The 19314-nt window shown below is 41.5% G+C and overlaps 1 protein-coding gene across 4 annotated transcripts in view; it reads left to right on the forward strand.

Annotated features, from left to right (window-relative positions):
- The window catches only part of LOC112051519 (dorsal-ventral patterning tolloid-like protein 1), a 121037-nt gene extending 101879 nt beyond the window's left edge, over window positions 1–19158 (forward strand). For 2 of the 4 annotated variants that reach the window (XM_052883939.1, XM_052883940.1), the window contains 14 exons: window positions 39–213; window positions 840–866; window positions 2569–2780; window positions 3949–4156; window positions 4796–5004; window positions 5633–5768; window positions 6322–6432; window positions 7052–7269; window positions 8790–9018; window positions 10254–10452; window positions 11583–11787; window positions 12614–12743; window positions 13567–13748; window positions 18950–19158. In XM_052883939.1, coding sequence (XP_052739899.1) covers window positions 39–213; window positions 840–866; window positions 2569–2780; window positions 3949–4156; window positions 4796–5004; window positions 5633–5768; window positions 6322–6432; window positions 7052–7269; window positions 8790–9018; window positions 10254–10452; window positions 11583–11787; window positions 12614–12743; window positions 13567–13748; window positions 18950–19143 — 2435 coding nt within the window. In that variant the 3' untranslated portion in view covers window positions 19144–19158. Of the gene's footprint in view, window positions 1–38; window positions 214–266; window positions 340–839; window positions 867–2568; window positions 2781–3948; window positions 4157–4795; window positions 5005–5632; window positions 5769–6321; window positions 6433–7051; window positions 7270–8789; window positions 9019–10253; window positions 10453–11582; window positions 11788–12613; window positions 12744–13566; window positions 13749–16783; window positions 16876–18949 lie in introns of those variants that run through there. The other 2 variants (XM_052883941.1, XM_052883942.1) reach the window with 2 other exon arrangements.
- The last annotated feature ends 156 nt before the right edge of the window (window positions 19159–19314 follow it).

The raw sequence follows: 19314 nt of genomic DNA on the forward strand, positions 1-19314 counted from the left end.
ATAATTGATTGACAGATTTTGTGTCTCTATCGTTCCAGAGTGCGACCGTACGTTCGTGAGTCGCGGCGGCTTCAGCAACGGCACGTACCACGCGTCCGAGCTGCTGAACCCCAGCAACCACAGCCGGCAGTGCCTGTACACGTTCCTGGCGGCGCCGGGGCAGCGCGTGCTCGTCGACTTCCGCACCTTCGACCTCAGGGGGAAGCCGCCAGAGTGAGTAACCTACAATTTGCCCCTGAGCCCCAGCAACCACAGCCGACAGTACACACTCATGGCGATGTCGGGACAGCGAGTGCTCGTCGACTTCCGCACCTTCGACCTCAGGGGGAAGCCGCCAGAGTGAGTGACCTACGATATGTTTCTGAAATTTATTGTGTACCATTCAGATTAAATGAGTCACTTTAGTTTTTTATAATATTTTCGTTTTTGTGATAGTCATAGTAGCGAAATAACCTTGACTATGCTATTTTACGCTAAGTAGCAGTGGTTTTTATTTTTTACTATACAAATGTCAAATTTATGATCGCCAACTTTTTGTTAAGAATTAAATAAGAAAGAAGAAGAAGGAATAGTCCCAAAATTTTCAAAAAATACAATCGTTACAAAAGTTTGCAACATTTATTCCTGAGATTTATTCATGAGATTTTTTCATGTCTACGACTAATCTTACCCAGGAAGATAATACCAAATCTCTAGACTACGAAGCCAAATAATACGTAGTATTTGTTTGTTTGGTGGCAAATTCCACTACAAAATAATTTACTTCGACGACATCTACGAAGTTAACGCAGGAACTTTTCCACGAAACCATTACTTATTCTAATACTTGTTATTTTCAGTGGAGCGGCAGTGGGGGAGCTTCCAGCGTAAGTGTTGCTTTCCCTCACGTTTCTATTAAATAAGAATGGGAGGCATATATATGGGTATTGTTTTAGGAAATGGGTCAAACATTTGCCGGTAACCTTGACTATGATAACCACTTACTAGATTTATTTACAACAATATCTATCGGATGTTGAACAATTGGCTATTTGTTTTGGCTTTCGTTCATTATTTATTATTGTCGATTTTTTCCCCGATAAAGCTACACTGTATGTATATAGCTGTGATGCCATAATAGCCCAGTGGAAATGACCTCTGTCGCTGATTCCGGATGGCGTAGGTTCGAATCGGGTCCGGGGCATGTACCTCCAACTTTTCAGTTTGTCGTCGTCATCAACCCATATTCGGCTCACTGCTGAGCTCGAGTCTCCTCAGTCAGAATGAGAGGGGTTAGGCCAATAGTCCACCACGCTGACCCAATGCGGATTGGCAGACTTCACACACGCAGAGAATTAAGAAATTCTCTTATATGCAGGTTTCCTCACGATGTTTTCCTTCACCGATTTAGACACGTGATATTTAATTTCTTAAAATGCACACAACGGAAAAGTTGGAGGTGCATGCCCCGGACCGGATTCGAACCCACACCCTCCGAAATCGGAGGCAGAGGTCATATCCACTGGGCTATCACGGTTCTTTCAGTTTGTGCATTTTAAGAAATTAAATATCACGTGTCTCAAACCATGAAGAAAAACGTCGTGAGGAAACCTGAGAATTGTCTTGCTTCTCTACCTGTGTGAAGTCTGCTGATTCCCATTGGGTCGGCGTGATGAACTATTACACGAACAGCTCTCGTTCTTAGAGGCGACTCGTGCTCAGCAGTGAGTTGAATATGGGTAGTTAATAATGTTATTTGTAATGTGTCACTGTGAACATTATGTATCAATAATTTCATATATTCATAGCACTAATTAATAACAGCTGAGGGTATATATTTGTAATGCCGGGTCTTAGACCAGTGTGCCTAGTGGGAGTTTTCAATATTTTTATACTGTTACTATCGCGTTAACGTAAACGCGAATTTATATGGAATTGAAACAGTTGTACAGTAGTGCCACTAGATGGCGCTGTTAATATTCCTTAGAAATTCGCGTTTACGTTAACGCGATGGTCATAGTATCAAACTACCACTAGGCCCTCAGTACGGCTGTTTGCCTAGTATCAAACTACCACTAGGCCCTCAGTACGGCTGTTTGCCTCAAGCCTGGTTTGTCCGGCACACAGATATAAGAGGTAACTAGATTTATAAAGTGCCAATTCTATGTATTGAAACCAGCCAGCCAGTATTGAAACCCAGGGGCGTGGCCAAAATGTTTCATATTTTTTTTTTATTTGGATCACAAAACTGGTTACATTCTTATAATAAATTATCATGAACAGCACTTAAACGACAACACTACAAGAGACAACAATATAAATGAAAAATCACTAAACTAATCCTTAATCACTAAGTAAACTTGATGAGTTTTTTTAAATTATTATTAATATTTAGTAATAAATTAAATATGTCACCCTTACTTTAGAGTTGAATATTATTTATTCCTTTTGTCACAAAACAAGACTGCTAGTACATGCGCGGACACGCTTGCGATGTTCCGCACACCCGAGTGTACGCGGGCCACGCTCCCTTGCTACTTCTATTACTAAAAGCGTTAGCTTTTAGCGTTGTCGGTTCTTGTCCGGCAGGTGCATGCACGAGTACATGGACATCTACTCGGAGATGGTGTCGCTGGAGGCGGGCGAGCTAGTCAACTCCGCCTTCGGTGGACGTTTCTGTGGACCGATCCCACCACGCCGCCGCGTATCCCTTCACCGCGCAGTCGCGCTCGCATTTTTTACCGATCTTACATACACGCCGCCTACACTTTTCGCAGGAACCTATCGCTTCATCAACGCTTGTGAGTATACCATACAGCTCCCTCAGACATACACTTTGTAAGTTGACCGACTGTTGGACGATTCAATTGCGTCCTTTTACAATTTAGTTGCGATCATTTTTAATTGTGCGTAATCGAAAGTGAATCTGATGTGATCGGTATCTGAATACATTAATAGATAATTATTACTATACCTATACATTTAAGTATACTCTGTGAATTAGGCTGTCATAGGCTGAAGCATAGGCATCTATTACAATATGTTAACTTAAATCGGGTCGAGTGAGCTGATCACATAATTATGATCGAACTTCACTTCCAGGTAAGTTTGTTTGATCCTTAATTATTACTATACCTATACCTATAAGTATACTCTGTGAATTAGTCGTTCAACTTACAAATATATGTCTGGGATAACTTTGATAATTTTAGGAAACACTTTTTTTCAAAATAGATTAAGAACAATACTCCAAGAGAGAAGGATCGAGCTCAAGAACTTTCAAATTTGTCCCCGAGCTCTTAGCCATGGAATTATAAGGTTCTAATAGTGCCTACAGCATTGTATCCAGTAAGAACACCGCCCAACACGCTATACTTATTTTGTCTCCAACCTCTTGAGTCAGTCAAAAAGTGCAGGTGTTGCTCACAATGGAATACGACCTTTTATTTCTGAAGCTAATATAAATAGCGAGAAAACGACGATTTTCTCCCACATTCATTTTTAAAAACACAAAATGTGTGCTCACCACAAGAATAATCTAGGAATTAAATTAATTAATTGGTTTGCCTCATCTAGAAGCAACACGGGCCAAGCTAGCGCAGGCTTTTCGGAGGACTGGTCACTGGTCAGCCATATTGGCTTTTTATAAACTCTCTTAACGTTAGTTTACAAGTACTACATGAATTCTGTGATTTTGAATATTGGATAGAAGCAGGCGTTACTTTGCGGAAGTTCATCATGAATATATAATAATTTATTTATTTTACTATCAACCGCAAAAAGTCGACTCTACAACGTGCAATTGCAAAGAACTTTGTAGAGTCAACATCTCCTGAGGATGTTCCGGGTGAAACGTACGTAGAGAGTATTTTGTCGAACCTGGGTGATGTTGTCGCGTGGGTTCGTCGGCTTTTCGCGGTTGATAGCAAAATAAATAAATTGTTATATATTCTGTGGTTTTGCTTACAGCGGAGTACGAGGTGGGGACGCCGATACCCAACACGCTGTGCTCGTTCGTGATCGAGGCGAGCAAGCGCAAGACGGGCCTGCTGCTGTCGCCCACCTACCCCGGCGTGTACCCGAAGGACGTCGTGTGCAACTACCAGTTCAAGGGCCAGCCCGGACAGCGTATTCGGCTAGAATTCCGAGACTTCGACCTGTTTTTCGGCGGACCACAGTGAGTAGTGGCTCATATTATAGGTGACTAACTTTGTCCCATAGAAGAATTACGTCCAGTGATCCTTTAACCGTTTGATATAAGAGCGCAGAGTTGCCATGTTGATGTTGCGAGTTAGTACACAACATTTGTTGCCGAGTCGCAGTTGACTGGTTAATTTATGTGGCTTCATATCTTGAGGTCCTGAACCAGGCTATGTAATATGGAGCCGTTATTAAAAAATCTCAGACTTGAATTGCGAAGTTGGTGGCAACCAATAAGGCGACAAACAGTACGTACCTAAGTTCACGCTGGTTGTGCCGCAGCTGCTCGTTCGATAACTTCGGCAGCAATCGACACGTACATACTGAGGCCAACAGCACAACCTTGTGCTGAACTCCAGCGACCAAAGGCCTTAGCTGAGTGGTCGATTTTCTCTCTACAAACGCTAACTAAAACTAGCAAAATATGGGATTTACAGACCCGATCAAAAACTTGATCACGTGACCAGTTGATAGTAAATGTCATTCCCGTAACTTTTTTAACTTTCGAAGCGTTTGAGTTTATAGAAAGAGAATCAACGTGCCACATGGCTACAGGCCAAGAACCTCTAAATATTCTCAAATTGTCTCTCCGGTAACTTGACCCTCGTTGCCGCAGCTGCCCGTTCGACTGGGTGCGCGTGTACGACGGGCCCGACAACTCGTCGGCAATAATCGGCACATACTGCGGCCAGCAGCGCAACCTCGTGCTGTACTCCAGCGACGAGCGCCTTTTAGTCACCTTCTATACTTTGCCGAGATCGGCCAATACGCAGAACCGCGGTTTCAAGGGTATCTTCGAGTTTTCAGAGAGTTTTGTTAAGTTAGGTAAGTTTTTTAATGACTTTTCTTTACCTAAACTGCCTTGTTCATACAGTTACTTTGTTATCCACATCACTAAGATAGTTCAGTTAGTCTAGATAAATAGAAAATGTTGTATTCCTTGGCAGATTATTGAGATTTTCCCTTTCAAGAAATTGTCAGTATAATTTGTCAGTCCTGATCATTTTGATTGCGATCTGATAGCGAAGGTCAAATAACCCTAAGATCGAAAACTTGAATTGGTGCAACGTGATGGTTTACCACTCCAAAATATATTCCTCCTCTTGTGGGAACGAGAAAATTTTAAGAGGAGGAAAGAGATGCTTTAAAAAGGTGATGATGTGCTTATTTCAGATTGAACAGATGACTTACCATCTGATCTTAAGTGGAAAACTATTATCTAAAAATAACCTAACAAGACTCATTTGCTTGGAACATCTACAATAGGCAGCCCTGTACCCCCGTCAATGTATAGCCTCAAATGCTGATATCATGTTTTGAACCTTGAATAATCTTGAGTAGAAGACGGCATAATGCGTGGTACTAGAATAGTTTTATATGAGCTGATTAGTAGAATATATTTATTTGAGTGATAGGACTAGGGCTTTTATAAAATGTTTGTTTCCTGTTTCAGATTTTATAAGTAAACACGATGCCGAGCACATTAGGGGCTCGGAGTGCGATCAGAAAATACTTAGTAAAAAGGAATCTACAGGATTCGTGTACCATCCAAATTATCCATTCCCCTATATACCAAAAGTTGTTTGTAGGTGAGTTAATTACATATTAAGTTTATTTTGTAACTATTATCCCGTGAATTTGTGTAGCGTTCTGCTAAACATTAAGAATGTCTGGCGAAGTGTTGCCTTGAGTTTGTGTGCCTGGCGAATCATCATCATCATTATCAATACCGTACCGGCAGATATTCATCTAAGCTTTAAGGTTCGAATCCTGGGTTAGGTTTTAAAATGTTGAAGTATTCTTTATTGATCACTCGCAGAAGGAGGGAGTCCCTGTATCGGGCCATTCAAATAGGCCACAAAAAGGAAGGAAAAGGAAGAAGTAATAAAATACTGACCTTGCTCTCGAGATTACCGCCACGTGGAACGTTGAATCAACTGTTATTATTCCGATAGTTATGTCAGTCAATAGTCTATTAACGAAAAGCTTCGACAAACACCTTGATAAGCTTTCGCTTACTGTTGTATATAGGGAAAGGCTTAAGGCAGTAATCCTTGAGACGGCGGTTGTTGTGAAGGGTTTCCTCGCTCTGAAGTACACATACACACACTATACACTTAACCTTGTTATTCCTTATTACAGATATTTTATATACGGTATGCAAGATTCACAAAACTTGGAGAGAGTCCGGTTACAGTTCCAGAACTTTTCTATATCAAAAATTATTCCAAAAGGAGAAAGTCCAAAAGCAGAGTAAGTAACTTTCATTCGTAAAACTAGAAAGTCTCGTCTAAAATGAACGGTGTAGTTGATTTCAGAACACGATTTCTGGTGTAGTAGTAAGGTGACAACTGATAGCACAAATAGATAGCACAGCAGAATTGGGTTGTTAAACATTTAGAGTTAACAGGGGAAGCTGTGTGACATCGAAACCCGTTTTAAATAATGTCGAAAATTGCTGTCCAGTGATTGTTACACTAAGTTCGTTGCCTATTGAACGTTATCTATTAAAATTTTTAAACAAGGTCTTACTTACAAAAAAAATGGCAGGGGAGTACAATTCAACGACTAAAGTCGATAGCTTTTCATACATGAAAGGATTTTCATTTTCAAAATCGTTTAGCAGTTAACTCTTCTACAGTCCAGAGGTTGGGCTCTCACAAGTTCGTGAGCCCAATGTGGGTTCAGAGTACTTGTGAATTATTATCTATTAACCTGTGGTATTAAGATAACTTTGAATGGAGATTGTGAAAGTATGAAAACGTAAGAAACGCTTTTATTAGAGGAGTTAGTTCTACTGACAACTTAAGTAAGTATTTAGCATCAAACTTTAATGTACATGACATTCACAAGGTCTTTTCCCAATATACAGCAGCGCATGTCCAGATGGATACTTGAAGGTGTACCTCCGCGGGCAAGAAGCGACGGACTCGTACGACAAACACGACGCGGAGCTGTGCGGGGAGCAGGAGGGGGGGCTGACCCCCTACCCCCCGCCGCTGCTGTCGGACGGGCCCCGGCTAGTCATGGTGTTCAGCTCCGGAGACTACCAGGGGCGGGGGTTCAAGGCGAAATATACCTTTGAGACTGGTGAGTTCAAACAACTTTTACTCTCTCTCGAAAAGACGATGGTCGTTGAGATTACAAGCAGGGATTGCGATCTTACACAGTTGTAGAGCCGCTCCAAGCAGGACTATAAGTATCCAGCAGTGGATGTCCATCGGCTATTATAACAACGATGAAGTGATTGCTGTGTCAAGTTTATAAGAATTTGGAAGTCCTTTAAACACTATAACCAGCAGTTGACATTATTATTGTGATGATGTAGGTAATGATTGAGGTGTTTGGTCGATCATGACTTGAATGTCTAAATCTATATATCTACTAATATTATAAAGAAGAAAGATTTGATTGTTTGTTTGTATGTTTTGAATAAGCTCTGAGACTACTGAACCGATTTGAATACACTGTCCCCGAATGCTCTTGGTTATATTTTATCTCCGTATTCCTACGGGAAGAAGAACCACAGGGGTAAAACCGCGCGGCGTCTGCCAGTAATATATAAAAGCGAGTGGTCACTCACCGCGAAATATTGAAAACCGCTTGACGTAGCAACAAAGATGGAATTTGGCAGAAGGTTATTTTATAGTTAATAGACGCCATATTAGAACGCATTTTACGACAGTGCTAGATTAAAGAGTTCTAAACTTTAGCATTTTATTCGACCACCAAAAATTTAAACTAACCTACTCGACAAAATTTTTAGTGTTCAGATACGTTTAGCAGCTAAATTTTACACTACTCGACTAAACTGCTAAAGTAGCCCTAAAGCGGAGGCCTGGTTCGTACTTCTTTAGCATTTTAGTCGAGTACGAACGATTATTAGGCGGTAAATCCAAAAATTGTTCGTACTCGACTAAAATACTTAACGTACAGACTACTTTGGTGTTTTAGTCGAGTACGAACAGTTTTCGGTACCTTGTTTCTGTACGGCTTATTCCGGTGGAAGGCGGACGAACTTTCGTGCAGTCCCCCTAGCCAAGTGGCACGTCGATTCACTTTCTACGATCGCTAACGCTTCGAAAACTAGTAAAATGTATGGGAATGACAGATCGTGATCACGGGACCTGTCGATAGCAAATGTCATTCCCATACATCTTTCTAGTTTTCGAAGCGTTCTAGTTGACGACTTGGCTTAGGGGGGCTTGCATAGCTTTAAGCAATGTGTTAATTTAACATTTACTTAGTCGAGGTTACTACAACATTGATGAGTTCCTTAAAGATAAAAGCGCTTGGAGGCCATTGGATCAGCTTCCACCTTCACACAGGAAATAAAACTATAAGAAATTGTAATTGTAATTGTTATCAATTGTAAATTATAATACTGTATGACTTTTTCTAAAGAGCAACTGTTGAGTTTCTTCGGTATCTTCTCAGCAGAACCTGCCTTCCGAACCGGTGGTAGAATCTTTACAAATAGTCAACTGACGTGTCAAAAGTGCTTGTAAACTGAGCCTACTTGAAATAAATGATTTTTGATTTTGATTTGATTTTTTGATTTTTGGGTCAGGTAGGATATAAATCAAAGCATGGTTTGTCTATGGTCGCAGAATACCGCGTGCCCGGCACAGCAGCGCCGGACGGCGAGTGCGCGTTCACATATCGGTCGGAGGCGAAGAAGCGCGGCGAGTTCAACTCCCCGCGCTACCCGTCCAACTACCCGTCGCGCACCAACTGCACCTACACGCTGGTGGCCACGCCCAACGAGCAGGTCACCGTCGTCTTCGACCACTTCAAGGTGCGCGCCGACTCGTGGAACGCCACTGCCGGCTTGTATGGGTAAGTCGTCTTCCTTCTCCATTACTACAATGACATTTGGACTCCTTCGTATTGCTTAGCTCATTGTAACAGATGAGATTAAGGCATTGGCAAAATGTGGCAATTATGATCAGAGCAGTCAAGCTGCGAAACATCCTTCGTTGCCAAAACATTTGGGTTCATGTCTTGGGTCAATCTCTAAAATTTTAAGCTTTTCTAGAATTCGGTGGTATGACACTTCCTGCCTCGGAGAAATCACGTCATTATTATCATTATATCACCATATGATAGTGAAGCCAGTCAACTTGCATTGAAGCAGCGTGGTGGCCCATATATCTCTCCTATAAGGAGAGAAATCAACACGGCTATTCTCTAACGATGTTTTGTCTATCTCGCACGTGGGATTTCCGAATTCACCGCTGTATTTCTCATTCTATAGTATCGTGTTAAACAGAGAGATAGATGTGAATTCGAAACTCGCGCTTGCGAGTTATAAATTTTCGCTACAGCTAATAGCCTAGCTGCTCTTGGCCGTTTCAAGTCCCTTGGTAGAGTACTTTTTTAGTCTCTGTAATGTGCATGTTTGCTAGACGCGGCCTTTGGGCTGGCTGAATTCAACAAAACAATTATTAGGTACAAAATCCGCTCGAGAGATCCTTGCTGTTGACAGTTTTGTACATAAGACTGGGCTTGAGTATATATGTAAGGTATGACGTGTCCCGGGTAGCGGTTATGGGTAATCAATAAAAGAAGGTTCCACCGATAAACACTTTAATTGACTGTAGCGTACAACAACCCACCCGACATCGACTTCGTCACAACTGCTACGAAATGCCTATGTAGCATTTTACATTTACATATCCATGTGTGTGTTACCACCACAATCTCAGACCAATTATAGAAGGACCAGTATCGCACCCATATTCACAAACGAAATTTTCTGTCATTTTCTGAGGAAAACGAGCTAAGATTTGGTATATACCTTTTACTAAGCTAGAAGTTTTTGCCCGTTTACCCGTTTACACCATTCAAATACACAAAAAGGTATTTTTACGGAGCTCTTTAACCGACAAACACGATTACAACTATGAAACATCGATAATATAGAGAGAGTTTTTATAATCGTATTAGATCGTTGATCATACTGTGATAGAAAGTTAACGTCTAGCGAGGCAGGTCCTATACAATAATTGGTCTGAGACCACAACAGATTAAATTATGCTGATTATTCTGAGACGAGAATTGCTGTATTTCAGCGGCGCGACGTGCATGGAGGACTGGGTGGAGGCGTGGTGGACGGGGCGCGAGGGCAGCCGCGTGCCGCTGGGGCGCTGGTGCGGGCCCGCCACGCCCGGCCCGCTGCAGTCCCCGCGCGGAGCCCTGGGGCTGCTCATCGCGCTGCACACTGACTACGAGTCGGTGGCGTCGGGGTTCAAAGCGCGATACGTCTTCGAGGTACGGTTGATAATTGATTTCATGTAGCTAATGTATAGATTTCCAGTGCATTTTTTTCATTTTTTTATTATTTACAAGTTAGCCCTTGACTACAATCTCACCTGATGGTAAGTGATGACTTATTAGGCGGAGGATTAAAATCCACACCCTTTCGGTTTCTACACAACATCGTTCCAGAACGATAAATCGTTTGGCGGTACGTCTTTGCCGGTAGGGTGGTAACTAGCCAAGGCCGATGCCTCTCACCAGCCAGACCTGGATCAATTAAGAAAACCTCAATCGACCCAGCCAGGGATCTAACACAGGACCTCCGTCTTGTAAATCCACCGTGCATACCTCTGCGCCACGACGACCTGTCAAATATCTAAGCAGAATCGAATATAAACGGCACGTTGAACAGGGTCCCAGCTGAAAACCAGCGCTTTATGCTCTTTGCTTGTGGGGTTGGGGAGTATAGAAATGTGCTGAGCTAGAACCTTTTTCTAGGTTATGCCACATAGAACAGGGTATAGTTCTGGGTTACCTAACTAGAAATAGTAGTAGTATATGGCTGTGAAGCATGGACCCTAGTGGAAGACCTGCGTAAAAAGCTGCTCCGCATAAGCTGGACGGCGAAAGTGTCTAACACTGAGGTTCTTGCCAGAATGCAGAAGAAGACTGAGCTTATTAAGACCATCAAGCAGCGGAAGATATCGTATCTAGGGCATATTTTGCGACACGAAAGATACCGTTTGCTTCAAACCATCATGATGGGCAAGATTGCAGGCAAAAGAGGTGTAGGTAGAAGAAAGAAGTCCTGGCTACGAAATATAAGGGAGTGGACTGCTATAAAGACAGTCGAAGAACTTTTCCGCTTAGCCATGGACAAGGAAAAGTTTAGAAAGCTGACCGCTGAAGCTTTCAGTAATGGAGAGGCACTCTAAGAAGAAGAACTAGAAATACCTAATTGTGATGTGTGACATAATGTAGTAAAAAATATTCTTAATTTTTTTAAATATAAAATCGACGCACTTCGCATTCATCATTGACGAGCACGAGTCTCCTCTCAAAAATTGTACTTTAGTCAACTATTGACAAAAATAATTGTTTCTTTATCGTCGTACCAACAAATCCCGCGTTGCGTTCCGCAGCCGGCCAAGTCAATATTCGGCGACTGCGGCGGCAACGTGTCGGGGTCGTCGTGGGGCGCCGTGACGTCGCCGCGCTACCCGCTGCCGTACGAGCCGCCGTCGCGCGGCGCCGCCTCGCGCGTCTGCAACTGGTTCATCACCGCGCGCCCCGGCCGCCGCCTGCTCATCAACTTCGACCACTTCGCCGTCGAGGGACATCTCACGGGTAACGTAACAACTGCCATTCCATCTGATGTTTCTTCTTCTTTTTTTTTTATTCTTTACAAGTTAGCCCTTGACTACAATCTCACCTGATGGTAAGTGATGATGCAGTCTAAGATGGAAGCGGGCTAACTTGTTAGGAGGAGGATGAAAATCCACACCTCTTTCGGTTTCTACACGGCATCGTACAGGAACGCTCGCTCGAATCGCTTGGCGGTACGTCTTTGCCGGTGGGGTAGTAACTAGTCACGGCCGAAGCCTCCTACCAGCCAAATGCTAACATGCTTCTGCTAACTTGTATATATGTGTCAGCGGAATAGACTACTTCTGATAACGGAGAGCAGGTTCTAAGCTTTACGTGACAAGGATGGCAGATACACAAAGTAACACTATCAATCATCACCGAATCGATTACTTAACTTACTAATATAGTTCTACCCAGGATTAACTATCATAGGGCAAGTAGTCAAGCACGAGCGAGATTACGGGCTGGCAACCGCTGGTAGCTGGGTTAAAGGGCCCTTTTATTACATGTAAACGCTCCCCATACCCGCTCGTATTGGCTCCCAGCAAGTAACTAACAATGCAATGGCCGGACTATACAGATAACCCACTGAAGTTCCGAAACACTATCACTATTTTAGCATTGCACCATTACTATTTAACAAATGGAAGACGACTATCCATTCCGAGAACTTGATTACACTGCAGCACTAGTAACACAATCACCAACTTACTCCCAAAGTCAAGCGTTTGGTTCAAAGCGTTTGGTTTGGTTTGGCTATCAAAGGATCTTAGTCCAGAAGACATTGGTGCGTGCGTTGTTGTAGAGCGCGGCTGCCCGGCGGCGGTGCTGCGGCTGTGGTACGAGAGCCCCGGCCCGCCGCTCGAGCTGTGCGGTGAGAAGGCGCCCGCCGACCGCTGGCAGTACCTCTCCACCTCCAACTCCATACGACTCTCGTTAGTATCACTTCATCAACCCATATTCGGCTTACTGCTGAGCTCGAGTCTCCTCTCAGAATGAGAGGGGTTAGGCCAATAGTCCACCAGGCTGGCCTAATGCGGATTGGCAGACTTCACACACGCAGAGAAATGAGCAGTGATAGCCCAGTGGATATGACCTTAAGAAATTAAATATCACGTGTCTCAATCGGTGAAGGAAAGCATCGTGAGGAAACCTGCATACCAGAGAATAGTATCACTTACTACACTAATAAACGTGTTAAAATTTTGGCCATTGCACCTTAAAATCAAATCCCATCGTTACTGGATGTTCATTTGTCCACTAACCCTCAATTTACCAGATAATCTCTTCAGCCCACATGCAAAATTAGACAGACAGCAAACTGGAGCGTTAACAAAACATCTTGATAAAGTGTCACATAGTGACATAATATACCTACTGCAGACTGCATTTACGTTTCATAAAAACATTAATTAACAGGAGTAACAATTTGACATGTTTTAACATAATGACGTAAGCCGAGCGATCGGCAATGATCATCGAGTATGGACAGGTAATTGTGTAACTTGATCGGATCCTTTGACAGCTCCATGTAATGAAATATACGTGAAATCAATGTCAAATCCCTAGGAAAACTGTCAATGTGACAACTATAATGGAATGACTTTGCTGTCAAACGGATCCGATCAAGTGACTCAATTACCCCTCGTATAGGTATATTGTGGTTGGTGTTGTTTTTTTATATGCAGGATAGTAGAACATCGGAACTGACACCAATGAAATACATTTTATCAAACGGCGCCTTTCAAATATTCGTAGGTTCATAATAGCGGACAAGTCGGTGGGCGCGGGCGGCTGGCGCGCGGTGTGGACGGAGGTGACGGTGGGCGGCACGGGGGAGTCCTGTCCCGCGGCCTGCGGCGGCGCCTGTCTGCCCGACCGCGCCGCCTGCTCCGGCCTGCAGCACTGCGCCGGGCAGTCCACCGCCAAGCCCGACTACTGTTAGTATACACGACTCACTCACTGACTCACTCACTCACTCACTAACTCACTAACACCGTAACACGTCAGTTTTGCGCCGGACAGTCCGCCGCTAAAACTTACTATTAATTTACATAGCTCGCTCGCTAAATAGCCAGATAATTAACACCTCAGTTCTGCGCCAGATGATCAGTTCATGACTCACTCAAACACTAACTGGCTTATTCACTTACTCACATGTCAGTTCTGTGCTGGACAGTCTCATTCCAAGCTGGACTACTTTTAGTAGATATTGTGTATACCCACACTCTCACAATGTACTCACACGCTAATTATCCCAGTGACTCACACGTCAGTTCTGCGGCGAACTAATGCTAATACTGATAGTAGGTACCTTTACATGACTCACTCATACACTAACTCACCCGCTAATTAACTCACTCATTAACTCACACGTCAGTTGTGCGGCGAACTAATGGTAATACTGATAGTAGGTACCTATACATGACTCACTCATACACTAAGTCAGCCGCTAACTAAATCACTCATTAACTCACACGTCAGTTGTGCGCTGGACAAACTACAGCCAAGACAGACTACTGTTACACTGTGTGTATACATGACTGACACACACATTATCTCAATAATTTTTGAGATAGAACGAAAGAGAGCGATATTTCCAATTTGTACTATTAGTCGACAGTCTTTTTCTCTCCGCGAGACATCTTGTGACGCGCATCGTTGACCTACTGGTTCAATAATAAGTCTCTATAATAGATAGGCATACCCATAGTCCTTTTCATGAAAGACGTCCCGCAGCTAAAACCTGAAATAAAATTGACAGCGCCTTAAACAAATGACAAAAAGACCGCCATTACCAAAAGACAATGACATGATGCTGCGACTGGAAGACTTCTTTCATGAAAAGGACTTTACATCAAACACTTACTCTTTCTTCCTCCACACAAGAAATAATCGAAAGATGAAATCGCTCAAATAAATGATTAGGTACTACTACATGTAAAAAAGTATCATTACAATATGCATCTAATTTGTTAGTGACGATTTGGCTTGTGCAAAATAATAATCATTATCACAGAATCATACAGCATATAGCGCTGGACATTTGCTAACACTAACTGCAGTAAATAATGCACAAAAGTAACACATGCACTATACCGCACCTGTTTTGTGAAATGTATTCCAAAAGTGTTTTATCGAAAATTGTATATTAAATAGAGAGATTATTCTATAAACATGAAATATTTTTTGGAATTAAATTATTATATAAGTATATGGGTAGGTTAGGTTATTATTATGTAATTATTGAACCACTAATGTTAAGCTATAAAGTTAATATCATTTACTATGTAAAGTTTAAAACATTGGTATACTTGTAGTAATCGGTGATATAGAGTTGTCTAAACAATATCGTGATCTCAATACTTGTTTACTATTTGACTTATCAAAGGTATATTTAAATCGATAGAAAGAAGTACATTCTACTTAAAAATCAAATGGCGCCCAAAATGGGACTCCAGTCCCACATTGGGCGCCAATACGATCCTTAAATTGTATTGACTATATAACGTTAAGTTTTCAACTAATCTTGTTTTGCCGATTGCTATTATACAGAAAAAAATATTTTTCCACATCAGATTAATAACTTTAATGCAAACTATTATAATATTTTATCTATTAGGTGCAGATTTCAAAATTTCCATTTAATAGTATTTATAGATTACATTGTTATTCGTATGTTGTTCTGCGCACTTTGCAATATCACATACAATATTGTATCTACACAGTTGCATTTTGTTGTTGCAAGAATATAATAAAAATAAATACTTATTATAAAATGTAGATTTTCATGGAGTAAGCAGTACCCTTCATTTTTTAATCAAAGAACCGTCTTTATTTACGTTTTACTTAGTATTTGTAAAGTAGAAAACAAATGTAAAGGTTTTCTCTAGGCAAATTATTTAACAGCTAAAATCCTTAATTTAAAAGGCATTCAATAAATACGTATATGCGAGCGCTTCTTGCTGCTTACTCCTGCTTTCTTCTAATAATTATCGTAAGATGTTGTATGTAAGTAAACACTGTAGAAATGTTAAATGTAAAATTTAAATAACATAAATAATATTACGATCACTGTACTTTTACCTTCTCAGTATTGACGGTTCAATGCAATCTTTGTCTCAGAGGATATTCTTGTATGTTAAAAATTTGGTAGGTGTTTATAGAAACAATGACAATTTGAATTGTTGATGGAAATAGCGCAATATATTGACGATGTTGCAAGATTATGGATCTTTTTATTTACAAATTAAGTTTCTCCTTTTTTTAAAAAAACTTTTTAAATCTCTTCACTTAACATAATAAATCATTCTACATCCATAAACTGTGCTCCACCTAAATAGTTGTTTAAAATTCGTCTTGATTTTTTTTTCTCATATACTGTGATGACTCAGGGGAGATGAAGAAAAGAGAATTGTTGTTCAATCGTTTTGTAATTTGTATTCAATAGGTGCGAATTCCTTATGTGACGAAGCTTGCATTGAGTCATCGCACTATAGGTCCCGGGGTACCGCGTCCAATGCTAGAAATACTTGAATCTAATTGCATCATCACTCACATTGATTTACTATACGTAGACATATATTTAAAATTTAAGCTTTCCTCAATTGAAACAAGTATTTCTATTGCAATGAAAGAAGATACGAATGTTTTCCAAAATTAGACAGAGTATGATTTAGACTGCATTCACTAGTAACTACACAGTTTTGGAAAGCATACGGATTTCACAACCAATCACCTCAGCAATGACAAAAATATACCAACCAATCAAAACTTCATAATGAGATGGAATAATTCTATGTAAATTTGGATGTAAATATTAAGTTTTCGGGTATATCAAGGTGGTTGATTGTGTAATCTGCTTACATTTCATGCGTTCTCACCATAAAGCTGAGTTGATTTTTGTGAGAACGCATCGAAATCGGCGCCATGTTGAGTTGGGGCGGTCCCCGGGCTGACGCGGCGGTGTGCGCAGGCGGCGTGGCGTCGGGCCAGGCCGCGCCGCGCGCCGCGCTCGTCGTCCTCTCGCTTGTGCTCGCCGCCCCGCACTGACCGGGCGCTGCACACGTGAGTCTATATATTCCTTCTTCACCCCCCCGCCCTTCACTTCGCTTCCACCGGTGCCTTCGCAACTGCCTAGCACGTGAAGCCCTGTCAATCCTGCTCAGCTTGTCGAGTGCATTGCCTATTTGCCTAATCATCATCATGCTTTTACAAGCTATAGTTTAAAAGTAACCTATAAGTTGCGACATTACGTAAAAGTTGACCAGAAATTTTTGGTCCTTCGAGTCCGGATTAATCCTAGAATCGAGACCAGGTTGATGATATGATGCTTAAAAGGGTATTAAGTACAAACTACCATTAGAACAACTATTTTGCAACAATTTAGTAGGGTATCTTTGTCTCCAATTGTATATTTTTAATTATTAAAAATAAATGTTCTATTTTACGAGTATAGACGAATTTAAATTACAACAAGATATACATTTGCTATGAACTTAGTGTAAATGTGTCAATTCCCCAGAACATAAATCACTTATGCTGCACTTTATATGCGTGGTCAACTCTCACGCATTTTTTTTCATATCGTAGGTAGGAATACTATATTTGCCTTTGGGGTACAATACATTAGTTCTAAATAAGCAACTTTGTTTAACCATTTATTATTTATTAACAGTCATTATCATTCACATCGCTTCTTACAAATATGAGTTCAAAGAGTCCAGAGAGTGAAGTAGGTACATCGCTTTTTGCCAGAACATTTCACCGATCACCTTGCATCATGAACTAAATACAACTTCCTCTAAAACACCAAATATGCATGTGTTTTAAATACTAAATTAAAAAATTACCATTAAATTTAATTTTAAAATAAATTTCAATATTTCGAAGAATAATCCTGAACTAGCCTAGATTTCTAAAAAAATAAGAGAATATAGATGTCAGATCAGGTATTTTATTTTTATTTGGGCTACTTGATGTATAACTTATAAGAAGAGTTCAGGATTGTACTTTTTTAATATTGAAATATTAAAAATTGGTATAAACTTTAAAAGTTTAAAACCTTTACTCCGTTAGAAAATTAAATACTTTCTAGAGGAGTACTAACTCATGTTCTAAAAATTTCCAATTCGACCACTTTGTACAAAATTTCAATTGGCATCCATGTGTATCGAATATTCGGCCCATGTGGTGAGAAACTTGAGTGATACATTTGCAATAGTTGCAACTCTGTTATTGGCTGAAAAGCTAGGCTTACCGTACGTTTGATTTTCCATATTAATTACCTATAGAGTTTGGGCTGTGTGGTTTTTGGATTTGGCAGGTTTAAAGGGTCCGCTTCCTCAACTGTCCAAGTATAAAACACAAGTTAATTAGTGATATTTTCAATGGAATGTCATGAGAAACCACGTGCTCAGTCACCATACAACCTTCGTGGCAAAGCATCGCTTAAACCATTAGTTTGATTTGTAACGGTCTTATTCGCGACAGCTAATATTCCCAGGAAAATATAAAAATAAAACGTTTTATACTTAATACTTTCGAGGCTCTGAAACCTACTACCTCCCAAAACCACCCAGTCCAAACTCCATAATCAGCTACCGTAAGTATAGCAGGAACAAAAGCTGACAAAGTTTTAGCTTTTATCTAATGAGGTGTTTCAGACTAGCGCAGGCTTCTGGCCCATATAGGGTTTACAAATAAATAATCTTGTGAACCAACTGTTAGAGAGTTAGAACTACATTTCTGGTACATTCTGTTTTGTTGTTGAAACAGAAAATTTTTGGTCCTTCGAGCTCGGATATATCCTAAAATCGGGGTCAGATTGCAGACGTTACGAGCTAGTATTAGAACAAGTGATTAAAACTGTTTACTAATATCTTTAAGGTAAGATAATATTTATGTTACCCTGTCTGTCTGTCTGTGATGTCTGTAAAATAAAAAAAAAAGATGCCTTTCTAAACATGAATCCAGGGTATCAATGATCTATGCGCGTTGATATAGCTCATTGTATACCTAATATAAAAAAAGCTGCCATTAGGAAGTCAGTCAATAACAAAGTGAGCCGCTATTGCACGCGATCGCATCAAGTTTCGCTGTACGGAGGGGTACTGGGTACTGGCACGCACGCACTGCGCAGGCGAGAGCGCGTCGCCCAGCGGTGGGCCCGGCAGCGCGGCGTGGTGGGTGGCGGGCTGCGCGGGCGGCGGGGTGGCGACGCTGGCCGCCTGCTGGCGCCGCCGCCGACGCGCGCCGCGCCGCCCGCCCCCGCCCCCGCGCCCGCCGCCGCGGCCGCTCGCCGCGCGCCTGGCCGCCCCGCCCGACACCGTGTGAATAGACACCAATACAACACTTTACATTTACCTCGTGTTTCATTTTACTACTTACCCCTGGGCCTGTAGCCATGTGGCAAGACGATTCTCTTTCTACAAACGCTAACGCTGCAAAAATTACAAAGACAGGTCACGTGATCAAGTTGTCGATCGGATCTGTCATTGCCATACA

The sequence above is a fragment of the Bicyclus anynana genome, chromosome 10 (assembly GCF_947172395.1).
Source record: "Bicyclus anynana chromosome 10, ilBicAnyn1.1, whole genome shotgun sequence".
Taxonomy (NCBI): Eukaryota; Metazoa; Arthropoda; class Insecta; order Lepidoptera; family Nymphalidae; genus Bicyclus; species Bicyclus anynana.